This window comes from Lytechinus variegatus, chromosome 6 (assembly GCF_018143015.1).
Source record: "Lytechinus variegatus isolate NC3 chromosome 6, Lvar_3.0, whole genome shotgun sequence".
Taxonomy (NCBI): domain Eukaryota; kingdom Metazoa; phylum Echinodermata; class Echinoidea; order Temnopleuroida; family Toxopneustidae; genus Lytechinus; species Lytechinus variegatus.
This window is the reverse complement of record NC_054745.1, coordinates 34919403-34938564: the sequence shown is the minus strand read 5'-3', so window position 1 is coordinate 34938564 and position 19162 is coordinate 34919403. Positions and strand designations below refer to the sequence as shown.

At 36.6% G+C, this 19162-nt stretch overlaps 1 protein-coding gene across 1 annotated transcript in view; it reads right to left on the bottom strand.

Moving 5' to 3' along the window:
• LOC121417403 (DNA-directed RNA polymerase III subunit RPC2-like) overlaps positions 1-18894 on the bottom strand; it is a 51676-nt gene extending 32782 nt beyond the window's left edge. The window contains exons 1-4 of the mRNA XM_041611095.1: positions 18720-18894; positions 3017-3106; positions 1963-2027; positions 427-603 (exon numbers count right to left, since the gene is read on the bottom strand). Of these exons, the coding sequence (XP_041467029.1) occupies positions 427-603; positions 1963-2027; positions 3017-3106; positions 18720-18875 (488 nt within the window). The 5' untranslated portion in view covers positions 18876-18894. The remainder of the gene's footprint in view (positions 1-426; positions 604-1962; positions 2028-3016; positions 3107-18719) is intronic.
• Positions 18895-19162: the final 268 nt, after the last annotated feature.

The window sequence follows — 19162 nt, the reverse complement described above, 5'->3', positions numbered from 1 at the left end:
CCAACAAATTTCATTGAAAAAACAATGAAAAACAAAAGGTCCAAAAAACAAAGAAATACATAAGAAATTGCAAAAAACAATATAATACATAAGAAAATGATTTGATATCACAATTTTTTTCATGTACACTTGCTAAGGACACCACAAAGAGTTTCTATACCAAAACTTAGTTTTAGGGAGTTAGAGGAAAAAGTATGATTTCGCATACTAATTACGCAAAAATTAGCATAATCACTTAATAGCGATTTGCATGAAATAAATTTCTATACAATCTTGTAGATTATGCCCCAGGCAACCCGCGTGCCAATTTTCGGCGCGATCGCGCGCTCGACGGCCGAGATCTTAGGGGGGGCCTGGGAGGCCCCCCCCGGCCATAGGAACTCCCAAAATACCCCTGCCTAGATAGGGTTAACTGAATAACGATACCTTCCGATTGGCAGGTTATTTCTGATAACCCTCTGCTGCCCTCGTGTGTACTCTATGTCGACAGTGATGGGGGCAGAGTAAGTCATGTCACGTAGACGACACTCGTGCGGAGAGGTTGGCTTGGTGATGTTGAAACTCTCTTCGACGTCGGGGCTACCAACGTAAATGTTTAAGTACCTGCGGATGAAAGAAAATAAAGACCTTGGAGATTGGTGTGGGATAATGGACATAAGAATTATATGCATGAGATCTGGGCCCCGTCTTACAAAGAGCTACGATTGATCCAATCAATCTAACTCTATGGAAATCCATCAGTGTCATAATTTTTTCAACAGAAAATTTACAAAAGTTGTAAACAAAGGAGAAGACACCATATTGTCAAGAAGTCAATGAATATATATGAATATACATCATCAAAATTTTTTGAACAAGCATTTTACATATTGACTTAACTGGCTTTCCACACTTAAATTGATCAGATCAATAGCAACTCTTTGTAAGACGGGCATGAGGGCTACTGAAAGACCACATAATGAAAGCAAACAATCAAGTATATATTCTACGTACTAAGAATATTGCTAGCTGATTAATCAAAAGTCAATCATATGATAAATTGGTCACTTTCCGGATGGATGATAGAAAATGAAGTAAAGAGAATAGATCCCAGAGAATCATATAAAAATAATGAATGTTACAGAGGGCTAATGGTCAGAATTATACACACACGGTACCTTTGGGTACTGTTATATTATAATAAAGTATCCATAACAGTTCTAGCGTTTGGACTGTTGCTAACAGGTCTGTGTAAATATGCCAATGCATGAGCAAAATATCGTGCTTTGCATGTTTTGACGAGACAGTGATGTACATTTTTACATGGAAAATCATCTCAATCTCAGTAGAACTCGTTATTATTACCAGTATACCAACTGAGCCATCTCACCATTGTAGAAGTCGGGGGGGGGGGGGGGAATACATGGAAGCGTACGTGAATTCGCCCCCGAAATACCCCTGGAAAAATATAAAAAGAGCCCCTGAAATATCCATCAGGATTCGGAAACCAATGTAAGCTGTAATAACATGTAGCAAAATTTTACTGGTATACTAAACATAAATTAAACAAACTAGCAATGGAAAATATAATATACCGGTACTTTTGTATTATTTTTCTCCTGTCTGTAGCCATATTGTCAAAACATACTAAAATTGCAATTCAAAACACTGATTCATGCTCTTTTCGTTCTCAGATTCTGATGATGATGATGGTGGTTGTGAACTTGTGATGATGATGGCGGTGGTGATGATGATGGTGATGAAAATGGTGATAATTGCGATGATGATAATGGCAAAGATGATGAAAATGCTGATGATGATGTTGATGACGATGATAATTATGATGGTGATGAGGATGATGATGACCATAATAATGATGATAATATACTGATGATCATCTAATGATGATGGCCATAAAATGATGATCATGGTTGTGATGATAATGACTATGATAATTGCAAGTCTTTATGACAAAGTACTCACTTCATGTAGAAAGTTTGGTCAGCGTCACTGGTAATCTTCTCATTTGCTTTCATTATCTTCTTGATCTGTAAATGCAATAAATAAATAGATAAATACATTACTAAATAAATAATGAATATGAATGAAGGAATAAATAATTAAACAAATAAATTAGTAAATACATAAATAAATAGATAAATAGATAAACAAATACATAAATAAATCATATATGAATGAAAATAAATAAACAAACAAATGAATAAAGGAATAAATAAATAAAATAATATTGGAATGAGAATGAAATTTCATTCACAGGGGATGTAATCTGGACAAAACACAAGAATAGAGGCCGAAGTGGGGATATGACATTCTCAGCTTGCTCATAAACAAATGCAAACTTTAAAGATAAATTCCAGTTTTGGTAATGATCTCAAAATCACTTTTTACAGAATCTAATATAATGACCACCCAAGTGTCTGTTTGTATGAATAAAAAATATGTGCAAAAGGATTCTGGGAGAAATTGTGTAATTGCTGAGAAATAAGCAAAATAAGCGTGGATTCGGTCACTTCTGTCGGGTCTTTATTCCAGCAATAATACTACACTGTCCCACGTGTGCCTATCTGTGTTGGTGATCTCAGTATGAACGTTTTTCAGCGTAGATTTAAAGATTTCACAAAGTTCAGTTTATGTAACTGTACCAGATCTGACAATCAAGCCTGGTTTTACAGACTTTCTCATGAAATCAGTGTTTACTGCAACTACTGGCATTTCTCTTTAAAGTTTCATTAACTTCTTAATCCTTGTCCAAACTGGATGGCATTATATACCTGATTTCACCTTGTCTGTTGAAATCATTTATTTTATTCAGTCTAGAGTAGCCCTTACTTTGCTCATTTCTCGGCAATTAAGTATCAACTCCCCAAGATTTTTGGCACATATTTTTATTTAAACGTAACACTTTGGTGGTAATTTCATTGGATTCTGTTCGAACTCATTTTGCGATCGTTGCCACGACTAGCATATTTTAACTTTAACTTCTTTTTCAACTGGCCCCAGGTAATCAAATACTTACCTCCACATTAATGAAGTAGTTGAATGAGTCTATGTGCTGGCGGACCAAACCCCTCACCTTCAGGAAGGCCGGAAGAAGCTTCCATTTATCCTTTGAAGAAAAAAAAATTACAGAAACATCATTACAGCGTCTGATGATGGTCACTAACTTTTCATGCTCAAATGCTACAGAGGTAAGGGGAGCATTTCATAAATATTTTCATGCTTTTCTTGATTTTGATTGGCTGAGAAGCACTGTCACTGTGATAACTGTGGGATAAAATGACCGACATGGCCTTTCATAAAATGCTCACCTGGGGGGTGTTTCATGAAAAGACTTGTCAGACGTTTTATCCTCCAAGTCCCATTTTATCCGACAGTTACCATAGGAACAGTGCCTCTCAGTCAATCAAAATCATGGAAAGATGTCAGATCTGACTTGTCGGATGAAAATATTGATGAAACGCTCCCCTGGTGGGTTTTCATACAAAGTTGTGAATGACTTTACGCATGACTTGTGGCCCTTGTACTAGCTGATATATCCCAAGAAGGGGCAGCGGAACAGTTATTACGCTTTTTTACAGTTTTTTTTTAAGTGGGGGGGGGGAAGGAGGGAAAAAGTAATAATTTAAAGGGGAAGTTCACCCTGACAAAAAGTTTGTTGTTAAAATAGCAGAAAAAAAATTATTAAAAATATTGCCAAAGGATTGAGAAAAGTTCATCAAAGAATCAAAAAGTTATTAGAATCTTAATTTGATTTGTGAGGTCATATGCGAGCAGCATTCCTACATAGCAAATGGTAAAAAATTAATGAAATCTCATTTTCTCAGAAAATTGAAAATGGTTTTTACTGTAAATTTTCGTATATAAATACACAAATAATTTCACACTCGATCATGAATAAATACAAAATTAAGTCATCAGGAACCATACAAAATTTGAAATTCATGCATTTTATATTACATAACATATGGGGCAGCTGCTCGTTTATGCTTCACAAATCCAAAACTTTGATCTCTAATAACTTTCTTAATCTTTAATGGATTTTCATTAAACCTTTGGCAATATTTTTTATTATATTTTCTGCTATTTTTACAACAAACTTTTCTACAGGGTGAACTTCCCCTTTAAAGAATCAAAGTTACTTAAGAGCAAAATTATTCTTCTTCTGCTTCTTCCTCCGTTAGCTTCGGAGATCAGCAGAGAGATCCTGCACAAATAGTACATGTAACTTAGTATGTATTGTAAGAGAGGTCAGTCAGAGAAAGTAACGTTAGATGTATTCAGCAGAGAGGAGTATAGTATGAGCCCACCCATGGACTCAATTAATCTCGCGTGCGAAGGATTCATATGCAGCTGGTACACGCAAATTTTTCATACCATTTTTTTTCAAAATAATGTACCATTACCTAATACCTAAGATTTCAAATTGTGCTATGACACTTTATACCGAACCATATGGATCGTTTGTTGACTTCTCTTTGCTGTTTTTTTTTAATAAAAAAGTGTTTTTTTTTGTCTTCATGTACATGCTTCTAGGTCAGCGTGGATATCAATTTTGGCCTAAAGAGGGCGTGCGATGTTATTTACAAGCCGGTTTGTTTACGTAGAGTTCTGCAGCTTGTACTGCTAGCTACATTCTAGGCGATCAGCATTATTTTCTTGCTCGTTCAATCCACTTTCATCATCATCTTGTCAAAAATGACGTACTTTACCTAAGTATATACAAGAGATGCAACCTCTTGATTTTTGGTATAATCTCCTATTATGCGCCGACGACTTGAATCTAGAATGTTCGATAGGAAAAATTGCATTTCGATTGTTGTTTGCGTTATCCACTGCAGTATTAAAGAGAAATGCCGGTCATTGCAGTAAACACTGATTTCATGAGAAAGTCTGTAAAACCAGACTTAATTGTCAGTATATCATCGAGGTCTATGAGGATCTAGATCTGGTACAGTCACATAATCTCAACTTTGTGAAATCTTGAAATCTACGCTGAAAAATATTCAGACTGAAGATCACCAACACAGATAAGCACACGTGGGACAGTGTATTATTATTGCTTTGAATGTCGTGCCCGACGCTTGACCCGAATCCTGTGCTTTTGTGCTAATTTCTCAGCAACTACACAATTTCTTCCAAAATCCTTTGGCACATATTCTTTATTGATACTAACAGACACTTTGGTGGGTATTTCATTGGATTCTGTACGAACTCATTTTGATATCGTTACCAAAACTGGCATTTAAAGGGGAAGTTCACCCTGAAGAAAACTTTGTTGTAAAAATAGCAGAAAAAATAGCAAAAAATATTGGTGAAGGTTTGAGGAAAATCTGTTAAAGAGTAAGAAAGTTATTAGAGTTCAAGATTTGGGATTTGTGACGTCATAAACGAGCAGCTGCCCCATGTGTTATGTAATATAAAATGTATGAATTTCAAATTTTGTATGGTTCCTGATGACTTAATTTTGTTTTCTTTTCATGATCGGGTGTGAAATGATTTGTCTATTGATATACAAAAGTTACAGTGAAAACCATTTTCAATTTTCTGAGAAAATGACATTTCATTGATTTTTTACCATTCGCTATGTATAAATGCTGCTCGCATATGACGTCACAAATCAAATAATTGAAATTCTAATAACTTTTTAATCATTTGATGAATTTTTCTCAAACCCTTGGCAAAATTTGTAATTATTTTTTCTGCTATTTTTACAATAAACTTTTTGTCAGGGTGAACTTCCCCTTTAAGGATAACTAAGGATGGATTGAACAGAGTATCCTTAAGATTTGGAGGTAAGCGATAAAAACACTTTTATAAATAATTTCCAATTCCAATTTATAATGAAATTAAATCATAAGTTCTAGATTAACATATATAGTAAAGAAATATTGAAAGGTTTGGCGTGTATTCCCTCACATTCGTGTGATGAATGAAAACGTCAAAGTCCACTATGAAATCACATGCGTTGTGCGAGGTTATTACTAACCTTGTATGTTGTGTATTATTAGCCAAGCCAAATTTAAATTCTTCTTTAGGTATACTGCCCAACGCCCCGCAGTGGGAGCCAACCGGGCAGAAAGTGCGCAGATGTTAATGGCGCGGAGCAAGGCTCCACATTAACTTTTTTTGGTGGTGGCACGTTCGGGTCACCAAAACCTTCAAATAATTTTTTTTTGTGGCCCGTTAGTAAAGTTTGGTGGCCCGAAAAATATAAAGAAAAACATTAATTAAAAATGAATAAAACAAACTTCTGAAATATTATTTCTGCAGCCACTACCAGTAAGTTACTTTCACTTTGTACATCTTGTATGTAAATTGTGCTTGCTGTTATTTTACTTTGCTTATTGATTTGTGGTAATATGATAATTGTCCTACCATTGTAAATATGAAATGATTGAAACAAAAGAATTGTATTGTTCCAGGGTTGTGTGGACTTTTTTTTTAATCTCTGTATAGACACACACTCATAATGGTAAAGTAAATAAATAGTGCATAGCAAACTCAGATACATGTAAAAAAAACAATGATTTTTCCTTTCTTCCTTTTTTATCCTAAAACCTAGTTTATGCAGGCCCCAAGTCCAGTTTATTTTCTCCTTTCCAGCATATTATAGCACGAGAAAATCACAGAAAAATATGCTGCAAAATTAGAACAATGCATAAAAGGGGGAAAAAATTATATTGGAATATTGAAAAATGACAACAAAAATTATAAAATGAATAAGTGAAATAAAACAAAAGAAAGAAAATGAAGAAAGAAAAAACAAAGAACAGTAAAACAAATTAGAGAAAAAAACAAAAGGAATTGATAGAAAATGAATAGGACAAAATTAATATAAAAAATGGGGAAAATTATTATCATTACTATCATTCAGTAGAAACATATTCGTCAAAGGGATGGGGGTATAAATGGTTTAATCACTAGAAAAAAATGAAAGAAAAAAAATGGCAAAAGTTATATCTGGAAAAAACAGTGAGAAAAGTCCTTCCCTATATTTGACGAAATGATGGAAAAATTCTCATTTCATATCACAGAAATGCCTTCCCAAAGTATTTAATTCCTTAAGAGTGGTTTAAGAAGTCATTTATAAACGAGAAAGAAAGAAGCTGTCTGTTGATTTTTGGCTAGAAAAGACACAGCTTCGAAAGAAACCAAATATCAACATACATACACACACGTGGGACTGTGATGTACTCACCTATGTGTTTTATGTGTATTAATGCATTTGGAAATCGGTCTTTTTGAGTCAAAATAGAGGTCATAATTCCTCTTTTTGATGCTTGCAAATAATCAGGTTTTAGTAATATGGACTGTAGAAGGGCATTTCATTGGTGTAAAATGTGGCTTAGACGTAGATTTTCAAAGTTCTGAAGAAGATTTCTTAGCAGTAACATTTTGTATCGCAGCTCCCGAAGTCTGAATAGTCTGCTAGCGCACAGCAAGCTGCAGTGATTTCATGCATGCAGGTCACACCGGACCGCCGCGCCGGCACAGCCGGCTGAATAATAGTTACAGGATACTACAGTGCGTATCAAAAAAAAGTTTACACTTTGAAAAAGCCCTGGGAATTAAAAAATATACAACATGCGGGTAATTTTTTCATATATAATCTTGGGTTTGGGTCTCATCTATCCAATGAAAGTAAAAGTTTTGTCAGAATGTTACACTTGAGTGAGCACTGTCCATTTCTGTAAAGCTCGCAGAAATCTGTTTGCGCAGAAATGCTCGTTTTCATGCTGTGTCAAGGGAAAGGACGAAATCAAACTTACGCTACGAAAGATTTATCATACATTTTCCTTGAAACTTTTAGTCAATTGGAATATAAAGGATAAATTCAAGCATTTTGTGACAATTTTGCCACCCAAATTGAAATTTCAACACTTAATTAGCACAACCTTTTCCCTATTTGTGCCAGCTGGATCTGAGGACATAACTGAATCTGAACAAAAGTTTATATCAGACATCTCCAGCATTTCTTTACTCAGTTTTTATCATTGAAAGTTGGTTTACATTTCATTCTTCATTTAATACTTGTTTCTCCACACTTTTCCCAAGCTTAGCAATGATTAACAAAATGAAAATCAAGCTTAAGCCACTCCATGCAAATCACAGCTCAATGTAAAGCAAATATCGTCACGATGGCCTCGGTGTGTGGGGGAGTGGGGTGGGGCGAAATGCACTCTTCGAAGTGTTTTGGGCATGGAAACAAGTCAAACAATGTAGAAGATATCTGCAAATCAATTTTACTAGCTAAATTCCATGTGTTCTTCATGATTAAGGTCTACTTTTATTCGCATAACTATTTCAAATTTCTGCGCAAATCATTTTTCACTAACTTTTCAAAAATAAGTGGTGCTCACTCAAGCGGAAATATTTTTCGACAGTTATATCGTCATTTGCTTTAATGGACCTGTACCAATGTTAAAATGTTTAACAATCTTCAGGATATTACAAATGTATAATTTTACAGGATTTTTTTAAAGTGTAAACTTTTTTTTTGATACGCACTGTATATCGGTAGGCCTACATACTGTCATGACTATGCAATCTTTGTGTGTGTGTATTATTTGTGTGTAGATTAACAAAAAGGGAGCATGACGAATTCGCCTGCAATTTGAACTGTAGAAAGTTGATAAATGCATGCAAAATCGGGAGAAAAATTGCGCTACTTTGAACATTATTGGTTGCCCGATTCGGGCCACCAAAACTGAACATTTTTTTAATAATGGTTGCCCGAGGTGAATTTCTGGTGGCCCTGGGCCACTGCTAATGTTGAGCCTTGCGCGAGAGAGCAGATGCTTTTTTAGTCTTTGCATAGATTTGAAGTAGGGCCTATGTTTCGCTTGAAGGTTTCTATGTTCTTGCTTTCGATGCTTGGGCAATAGAGGTGCATGGCCAATATGGGAGACTCTCTCCAATAGGGGAGACAATCTCCCACATTGGAGACTTGCTTTGCAAAAGGACAAAAGAAATAACACCAACAGAAGCATGATTTTTTCCATCCAAAATTTTGTCTCACTGAGGTCAGAAGCCCATTTGTTCTGTGTGTGATTGACAACAAAAATCCTTATCAAAACAAAAGTAGATGGTGAATTTTTAAAGTAGACGGTGAAAAAGGGTAATTTTTCATGAGGAATCTGCTTATCACATTTTTATTTGCCGCCAAGGTAATCATTTTGCTGCAAATGTAAACAAAGGAAATGGGTCTCCAAAACTGGAGACTGTCTCTGAAATTGGATACCCAAATTCTTCACAAAAGTCTCTGATATAGGAGATAATTTCCCACATTGGATACAGTCTCCAATATTGGTCATGCACCTCTACTGTTGGGGGTGTGAGGGAGTTCCAGTCTTGGATGGTTCTTGGAATGAACGAATACTTGTAACAGTTTTTGTTGGTCGAGATGGGATAAGGCTTATAGATCTAGGCCCTAGATGAAGATTTCCGAAGTTGATTTGAATAGCTAAGACAATAGACAAAGAATCAAGCATTTGTCCCAAAGAAAAAGAGAAAATAAGCCCAAAATTGCCAACATTTTTTCTCCACACAGGGAGTAATAACAGAGAACAAGGTTATATGTGACTCGGCATACCGAAATGAGAGACAAGTCGGAATTTTTCAAATCCAACTTTTTAGTGATTATTATTCCCCGTTTCTTTACCTTTAATTTGATATATCACTCTACCCTTAGGAGTAAATATTAGTGGAGATATTAGCTTTAGAATGGAGGAAGAATTGGGCTCTTGAAAATAAAAATCAAGAGAAAAACGCCTTCGAAGTTTGACTTCCGCTTTGACCCTGCTCCATGAAAAAAATATATTTTGCCACCGCCGAGCTAACCGAAAGGCCCTAGTAACCGCGTGCCAAAAAAGGCGAAACGATTAACCAATGAGGAGGCTGCATTGAGAACAATAGTCAACTTGTTAGTCACGCACGACTGCAAGACGAAACAACGTTCCACGTCAATCAATTATCGTCTACGTACACATCATTGGTTAAACCGGGGTTTTATAATAATCTTCGTGAAAGAAAAAAGAATGCCATGATCTCCCTTATTAATGAAATAAAAGGCGTGGTTAAAAAGTTGGACCTAAAACCATGGAGGAGGGATTGTGCCATCGGCTTGTTTGAATGTCGATGGCGTTTACTCTTACCCGGACTCGTGACATGTAGTCTATCAAGCGTGTCATTATGACCTGAACTTTAACCGCGTGTTCTAAAAAAAATATCCCTTGTAAAATGGTAAGATGGGCCTTCAAAATAATTCGTACCTCACCTTTACTTATGTGCTCATGTTTTATTAATATTTAAGTTAGATTGAGACAGTGTGAGTAAAAACGCGAATAATTTGTTCAATAAATGGGTTCAATATCGTACCCATGATGGGGGGTATACAGCATTGAAATGATTCAAAATTAGAACAAAATACAGAAAGGTATAATGAAAAAAAGGTTAAAGTGATTCTAAAAGTGATGCAGAGAAAAAAAAACCTTGACATAAACGTCTTAATTCTACAACAAAAAGAGCCAGGAGGTACCATGAGTAATTAAGTCCCATCATAATTTCCAACAGAGGATGGATTAGGGAAGATACGCTTTCACTTTTTAAACAAACAAGTGCACACCAAGTTACAAATAATGCGTAAAGGATTCCCATGTATCTGAATGCAGGATATAAGAGCAAAAATGTCGTAGCCGCGGGGATCGGCGCCTGACCGCGCTCTCCATGTATAGCCAGACACAGCTCGGCCATGGCACCTCCAACATGAATGCTGATTCGGATCAAATCAAGCACAACCAATATTTTATTCTAACACAGTAACAGATAAAGAATGAGACCATGCAAAAGCCTTTGTAAGATTGAATTATTTATTTTGGAGGAGAGAGATCCAGTAAAAGAGAGAGAGAAAAACGTAATAATGATAATAAATAGATTTAAAATAAATAATAAAATCACCAAGTCTCATTTTAAACCTTAAAACTAGCCGCCATTTTAAATCTAATTGCAAGTATGATTCAAACATTAAAACAAGACAACCCGGTTGTGTTTATAGTTCTCTGTTTTCTTTGTCCGTTTTGTTAATTTTCCAATCGAACTTTTGACTCATTCCATTCTACCTCAGCTTGATTTCCCGCCGTTAATTGTTTGCTATTTTGTGCATCTTTGTCATTTATTTCCCTTTCTGACTAATCACTCTAGCATAATGGAATGATTTGTTCTTTCTCACATGTTCTTTCCTTCCTTTCCCGCTTTGTATGTTTTTCTTACTTTTTCATAGGCGGATCCAGCTTTTGGCGAAGTGGCGGGGGGGGGGGGCGTAATGCCGAGCGGCATACATATTTTTGTATTTCACCGGCGCCATAAAAGTACAAATTGAAAAAGGGGTAAAGTCTGACCCTGTCAAAATGTTCTTTTCTTTCCTTCATTTTTTAAGCGGCGCCTTTTCGTTCTTTTATTTTTTCAAATATTAGGCCCCCCCCCCTCCCTGGATCCTCCATTGTTTTTTTTTTCACTTTCACTTTTCCTTTTCCATTTCTCCCCCCTATCCTCGCTTTCTTTCCCTTTCCTCTTTTTGTTCCCTTTCTTAATTCCGCCCCCACCGTTTTTAATTATATTATGGCGATGAAATTAGCAAGGGCAGCCTGCCCCCCCTGCCTGTTACACCACTGATATTATTTTACAAGAAGAAAATTGAAATTTTAGAGAAAGGACAACAGAATCAATAAAAGCTGTGTCATATTTTTTTTCTCATGTTATCACTGTATAATACCGATCCCCTTGCTCTTGTCTTTGTTTTCGCTAATTCCTTCCTATCCCTCTCTCCCTTGTTTACGTTAATTCCTTCCCACCCCCCTGTTTTCGCTAATTCCTTCCCATACCTCTCTCTTTCTGCCCTGTTTTTGCCTATTCCTTCCCATCCCCCCTGTTTTCGCTTATTCCTTTCCATCCCTCTCTTCCTCCCCTGTTTTTGCTAATTCCTATCATCCCTCTCTCTTTCTGCCGTTTTTGCTTATTCCTTCCCACCCCCCCCCCTCCGTTTTCGCTTATTCCTTCCCATCCCTCTCTTCCTCCCCTGTTTTCGCTAATTCCTATCATCCCTCTCTCTTTCTGCCGTTTTTGCTTATTCCTTCCCACCCCCCCCCACCCCTCTAAGTACGATACCCCCCCGTTTTCGCTTATTCCTTCCCATCCCTCTCTTCCTCCCCTGTTTTCGCTAATTCCTATCATCCCTCTCTCTTTCTGCCGTTTTTGCTTATTCCTTCCCCCCCCCCCCCCGTTTTCGCTTATTCCTTCCCATCCCTCTCTTCCTCCCCTGTTTTCGCTAATTCCTATCATCCCTCTCTCTTTCTGCCGTTTTTGCTTAGAGAAAGGGGTTGAGGAAGAATAAGGGGGGGGGGGAGATTTAGAAAGAAGAGACCGACTGATCTGAAAGAAAATTGCGAACGAAAAGGGGGAGCAGTAGAAAGGAAAAAATAAAACACAAGAAAGACGAAAGAAGAAGGTAAGAGAATAACAGAGAGGGAAAGAGAGAATAGATCTGGGCAAAGTCGAATGGGACAACGTGACAATGACTTTTAGGAAATGATAATTTCAATAGGTGTATTTTAAATGACTAATATTTTCAATCAATATCGTAAGACCCGTATACCATTATCCAAAAATTAAAAATGCAGGCCTACTGCATGGTCCCACATTTCATTTGTCAAAGTCAGGGGCGGATCCAGGATTTACCAAAAAAGGATTTTTTTAGATACTTCGTACCCGCCAAAAAACTGACAAGCAAAAAAAAAAAGAATAGAAGTCTTCGATTTCAAAAAGGGGTACATCCCGGGGTACATCTCGGCTTCAATGGCATTTTTACATTACAAATTTTGTTTTTTTTTCTTCTCGGGGGGGGGGGGGGGACGTGCCATCCCCTGGATCCGTGCCTCAGTTGTCGAAGTTCTGACATTTATTTCTTTCTCTATCGTTCATTCAAACATGATAAAAAAATTGAAGGCAAAAATAGTTGGAAATAATAAAGCCCACAAAGCTTTCATGATGAACTTTTTTTCTTTTGTTAATGATATACTGCATATCAATTAACCCACATTCGCGAACATACAACACTTTTATGTATTTTAAACCCTTTATTTTGAAATTAGAGTTTTCTCATCGAAACATCCCGATCACTTGCAAATAATAAAGAGAATCTTCAACATGTCCATGTTATGTTTTATGAAATTAATCCTCGCCAACAAACCGTGTTATATAAACACTTTGCGTTTACGCATGACCTTTTTCGCGAGACAAGCTAGCTATACACTCTAAATCAGGTAGGCCTATCAATCTATCGCTAACGCCCCCGCCTAGTACCAACTACCATTATTACAAAAAATAGCCCTTTAGAAGTTGAATCCCGTTTGTTAACTTTCAGAAGCCCCCTTTTCAATTTCAGAATACCTATTGAAAGCGATGCTTTTGATCTTTCTTTTGAGGCTCATTGAACCGATCGATCGAGCGGACGGTCGGCGGACGCCGCCAGCTGTACTTGAGTTTAAATGAATAGCCAATCAACAATGGCGTTACGTTGCTAGGGGCGGAGCTTAGTATGAAGCGAAATTCGATGAAATCGAGCGTGCCAAGTATCAAAAAATTTCGAACTGACCGAAAAAAAACACTCGCAGAAAAACTGTTTTTTTATCACTTTCCCGTCATCAAATTCACTCATTTTTTTCACACAGTAATTATGAAACATGGACGAATCTAAAAATGAAAAAAAAGAAAATCTTCAAAATTTTGACTTTTTTATTAGTTTGTCGAATTTCTAGGAATTTTCATTTGCGACTTGTCTCTCATTTCGGTATGCCGAGTCACATATCATAGCCTATGTTCATAGAATGAGTGCAGGAGGGAAGAGAGTGTGAGACCCACAAATAGAAAACACCCACAAAAGGGCAAGTCCAAGAATTCGCACGCGTTACGTATGGGACATTTCAGGGGCTTTAATGACCTGAAAAATAGTGTTAATTGACTTTGATTAGATTGAATACCCTCATGATGGTAGACATCTAGGAGAAGAAAAATCATGGAAAAAATGGTGATGTATGACCTTGACCTTTTAGAGAGAAAAGATGGGCCGTTACGTATGGGACACAGAAAAAAGACAATTTTTAAAACATTTTTTTCAAGTTGAGAATTCTCTGAAAGTATTTCATTTGACAACCTGTAACTTAGTGTGATAGAAGTCACACTACTCTAGTATATCTAAGGCAAGTTTCATGTCATAAGCCAAATCCCTCTAATTACAGACTCTAATTAAACAAATTAATGACATGTTACGTATGGGACAGTTACGTATGGGACATTTTGTCCCCATAGAGAATGTACACAATTTTCCCCATAATTAAAAAAATTGAAATAATTTAAAATATGGAAATAACGAAAGAGTTTCTGTCTTTTAAAATATTCTATTGAGACATATTTGATATGACTGAAAAGGAAATCAGCCATTTCAACTTTTTTTTTCTTGTTTTTCATGGTTTCATGAATTTCTTATGTATTTCTATTGTTTTTTATTTTTTCATATTTTTCAATTTTCACAATTTTTTTGCTTCAGTTGTTTTCATTAATCAGTATTCATAACAAATCAGTCTTTAAAAACTAAAGAAAAGGTAAATAATCACTTTTTAGAGCACTCTTGAAATTTGTTTTTCTCCATTCACTTTGTACACAAATCTCCCCATTGACATTGTGTGTAAATGTCCCATACGTAACATGTTTTCCCATACGTAACAATTTTTTAATTAACTTTTAATTAAAAAGTAAACTCTATTTTTGAAACTTTTTGGGGTATAACATTTTCTTACTTAATAAATTGGCATTATCGTGATATAGCACAATGAACAATTGTGTACAACGGATAGCGGAGCGTGAACGTAGCGGTCGTGTACATTTTTGCTTATTACATGACGTCATCCAGCCCCTGCCGAGAACCAATTTATGAATGAAAATATAGTAAGCATGCGCAGTGCAAGCCTTTTATTTCCCCACACAGAATTCCACCAAAACAAGTGTGCAATTCTCTATCACCTCGTACCAAAATCGACCTAGAATTTCACTTTCCCGTATTTTATATGAATTATGAAAGGTATTCTCGGAGGATCTATTTTCTCACCGATACTGCACAGGTAAGCAAATTTCGATTACTTCTTGCTTTTCCGTCAAAATCTTACGAATTAGCGTCTATATGCCATCGTGTTCGTTGGAATTTGTAGAGTCTATCGCAACGTGCACAAAGTCAATTGGCTTCCGGGTTTCGGAGCGTCGCGTGAATATGCATGAAATTGCAGAGTTTCGATAATTTTCGATCGATACCGGAGCGATCCGATCACGAACCAAAACTATTTACGGCGTACACAACGTGTCCGGATATCGTTATCGCTATCGATACTTCCGCACGCAGTCCGAAGGAATTATTTTTGGGACCACATGGTCATGACGTGATCTGCGCGATTGACCAATCAGCGGTCTTCGAATCGCTGTGCGGAGACGATCTATCCGTTGTACACAGTCTATGGACAATTGTTCGTTGTGTATAGGTAACCACCATTCACTTCATACAGCAGCGCTTTATTCAGCTGCACGCACGGTTCCCTATTTCCACCTCCATTCACTTTGTACACAAATGTGCATACACAAATCTATGAGTGGTTTCCAAAACCACGATTTGGCCATAAATTAGAACTTCCCAGAGATGCAACAATACAAGTATTGTATTATGAGAAATAACTTAAAAAAACATCCTCAAATTACGTTTGGGACATGCATCCTTGGACAAGACCTAATTTGCATAATTAATTAGATAACACCACTTTTTTCCCTCAAAAGTAAGATGTTAGGGGGTCCATGCCTCACCTTTAATCTCACAAGTTTTGTTTTTATTTTCTATGAGTTTTCATAATTGTCCCATACGTAACGCCCATTTTACCAATTGAATTATGCAAATTAGGTGCCCCAACTTCCAAGGCCCAATTAGCATAAATGGTCATGCGTCATGAGGTCGCCCCCTTTTGCGTTACATGGTGATTTTTGCTTTCGCGACGCACTTTCAACTTAAAAAACATTTATCTGACAAAGTATACACCCTATGATAGCAAAAGTATACATTTTCTGAAAGGAAATTGCACAAGGAATCCAAATCTGCACTCAAAAATGGCATTAGGTGTAAGGCAACAGTTTTACATGGACTTGAATAGGGAAATTCTGATATTTTTATTAATCTCATGGTTTTTGTCATAAAATTTTGTGTAGTCCCCCTATGACAAAAATAATGCTATATTATGACAGAACACATTCAGACCTTTCTAACCATATATAATTGTGTAGGGTTCATCTGAAAATTGACCCCGACTTTAGCCCCAAAAAATCATGCGTTTCAGGAATCGTATACTACATGTATATATCAGGTGTTATAATGCTTGCAATACCATCATTTGTTTGGTTTTCTTTGCCTTGTACATCAGAATTTATAAGTTATTAACATTTTAAAAGGAATTGATGGTACATGTAGGTACATAAACAATTCAAAGGAAAAGTAACAATTTTATGTGAGTTACACAATTTGCTTACCGAGGCTCTTATTACAATGATCTGCCAAGTGATGATGACATGCAAGAGACAATGTCTATACAATGTAGGTTCAAAAGTAGACTGAAACAAGTTTGCAGATGCTGTATGTACAAACATACACAAATCTATATGACTACTGCAGCTTCATGAAAGAAGATTCTAAAGTGCAATTGCACACATTTTATCCACATAGTCTGTGTTTGATATTTTAAAGCCATGGTGGGTTTTGATGAGTTCAAAGCCAAAATATAGTATGCAGTCCTTTGGTATAATAGCATTTGAGGTAGGTTATGTCCATTTGACCATTTCACACAGACACTTATTGTTTAATGTCAGTGTGTGTATTTAGTGAAATATGTATACATGAATGTGTAATAAGACATCAGTGAAGATGTACAAACTTGGTGCTTTTAAGAAAATAATGCTAAACCTTCTAAAATTCGTAACACATTTTCTGGATGTTTGAAGGTCATTGACCTTTGTCAGTTAATAATTTGGATGATTTGCCTTAATACTGAGCAGTATTTTCATCCCCTCAGAATTGTAGGAAGTGGTTTTTTTTTGTAATTGATGCAAGTTTAGTGCTAACAATAACTGTCATTCAAATATGTGTCAATCTGGAAGAAATGTCAAAATTAAGACACTGCAAATTTATCAGATTTTTATGTTTCAACCTTATCACACAGGTCTATGACATGGCCAAACCTACTTTTCAATCATTAGACAGTAAAGTAGAGTATGTTAGCTTTAATTTGATACCAAGTTTGTAGGTTTAGGCCAAGTTTTGACAAAAATATTGATGTTTTCCCAAAAATTGCACCAAAAATTGCATTTTCCCATTGACTTTGTACAGGCGGCGCCGCTTCCGGGGGCGCCGCTTCCGGCACCACCCCTCATCACCTCTGATGTCCTGACTTTTGAGAGCTATAACTTAAGTTCTATAAAGTCTACAACAATGAAGCTTTCCAGGCTATTGCCTTATTATTTCAGCTTTACAATGATACTAAATTTGTTGGAATAGCCTCTATGGTTTTGAAAATAATTAAGAATTACTATAGCACGAAGCCAAAATGTGTAACAGCACCACCCTGTTTGGGGGGCGAGCTCATGACGCATGACCATATATGCATATTATCACATTTTTCTTAATGAAATTTTAAAATACACTTAGGGCATTATCGTGAAAATGGGAACCAGTTCCTAATTTCCACAGGACACTTTTTCACGACAAGACATGACCTACCTACCTTTTCGAGCTTGCTCACTGCTTCACCGCAGCTGGCGCGCTGATTCTAGATAAATCTAATCCTTCAAAGAGCTTAGATCAGAAAGATTGATTTCGTCGCTGTCTTTTCTCTACTCGCTAAAATGGGAACCAGCGTGGAAAACTCCCCATAGAGTTGTACACACTGGTTCCCATTTTAGCGAGTAGAGTAAACTAGCATAGCTGGTTCCCATTTTCACGAGTAGATAATATAGTTTATTAAAGTGATTCATCCCCATATACATCTTGTTTGTGATTTATTTAGTGAATCGACTTTGTAATTTTTTTTGTCAACATTGTGAAAGTGGCAGAGTGGTCTTGAAGAGCAGGGAAATGCGGGGTAGATGGATATAATTACAAAAATTATAATTCCGCGGAATCGTCGATGTCATCTGAAAACTTGTCCACCAATGGCAAACTTGGACAATTTAACGTCGCATGAGGAAAGAGGTAACCAGTTGTGTGAGGAGCTTCGCATCGTAAACAAAGCCTCTCGCATCAATTCTTTTCAAAATCGCCGAAGCGAAGTTTCTTTACATACATATCGTGGTGAAAAGAGGTACGAGTTCGATTTGGCTACCAGTTCCCAAAAGCACGGAATGGCCAAATTCAACATTTGGGCCTTCTTACCCAACCAAAGATAACTTCTTAATTTAAAGATGAAATTTTGCCTTCTAGGCCTAGGGTGACCTTTTCTTGGACTTGCCCAAAATCAAATACGTGGGACAATGAAGCACGACCTAACCCAGGGAACTTCCCCCGCGTAGCGAGCAGGAGTTCCCTGGCCCTGGGGCTGGGTTTAGCACGACCGTACTCAGTCACATTGAACATGCTAATTTCTAACCTGAACAGCTTTTATAGGTGCAGACAGTTCCTCCTTGTCAATCTCCATTTTTTCTTCAGTGTCATCTTCATTACTTTCATCTTTTAAAACACTTTCTCTCGATTTTGATCGGGAAGACATCACTCGTACTTCTTGCCTCTCAGCAGCAGTCAACATGCAGTCCCACGCACGTGTTTGTGTGTTCTGCTTCTGTAGCTAGCCTTGCCTTGAAACTTCGAATGATTTTGAGAAATAACAAACGATCGTATGAAAAAAATATATAGATTTAAAATTAATTTCAGTAGGAAAAAACGGCTCCTTTTTATATTAAGAATGAATGAAACTATATGAATTTCCGAACAATACAGTTTTTATTTCTTTGAATCCCGGCTTTGAATCTGCATCTTCTTTCAGATCCCCTTTTGCTATAGGCCTATATAATTATAATATTTTTATTTTTTATT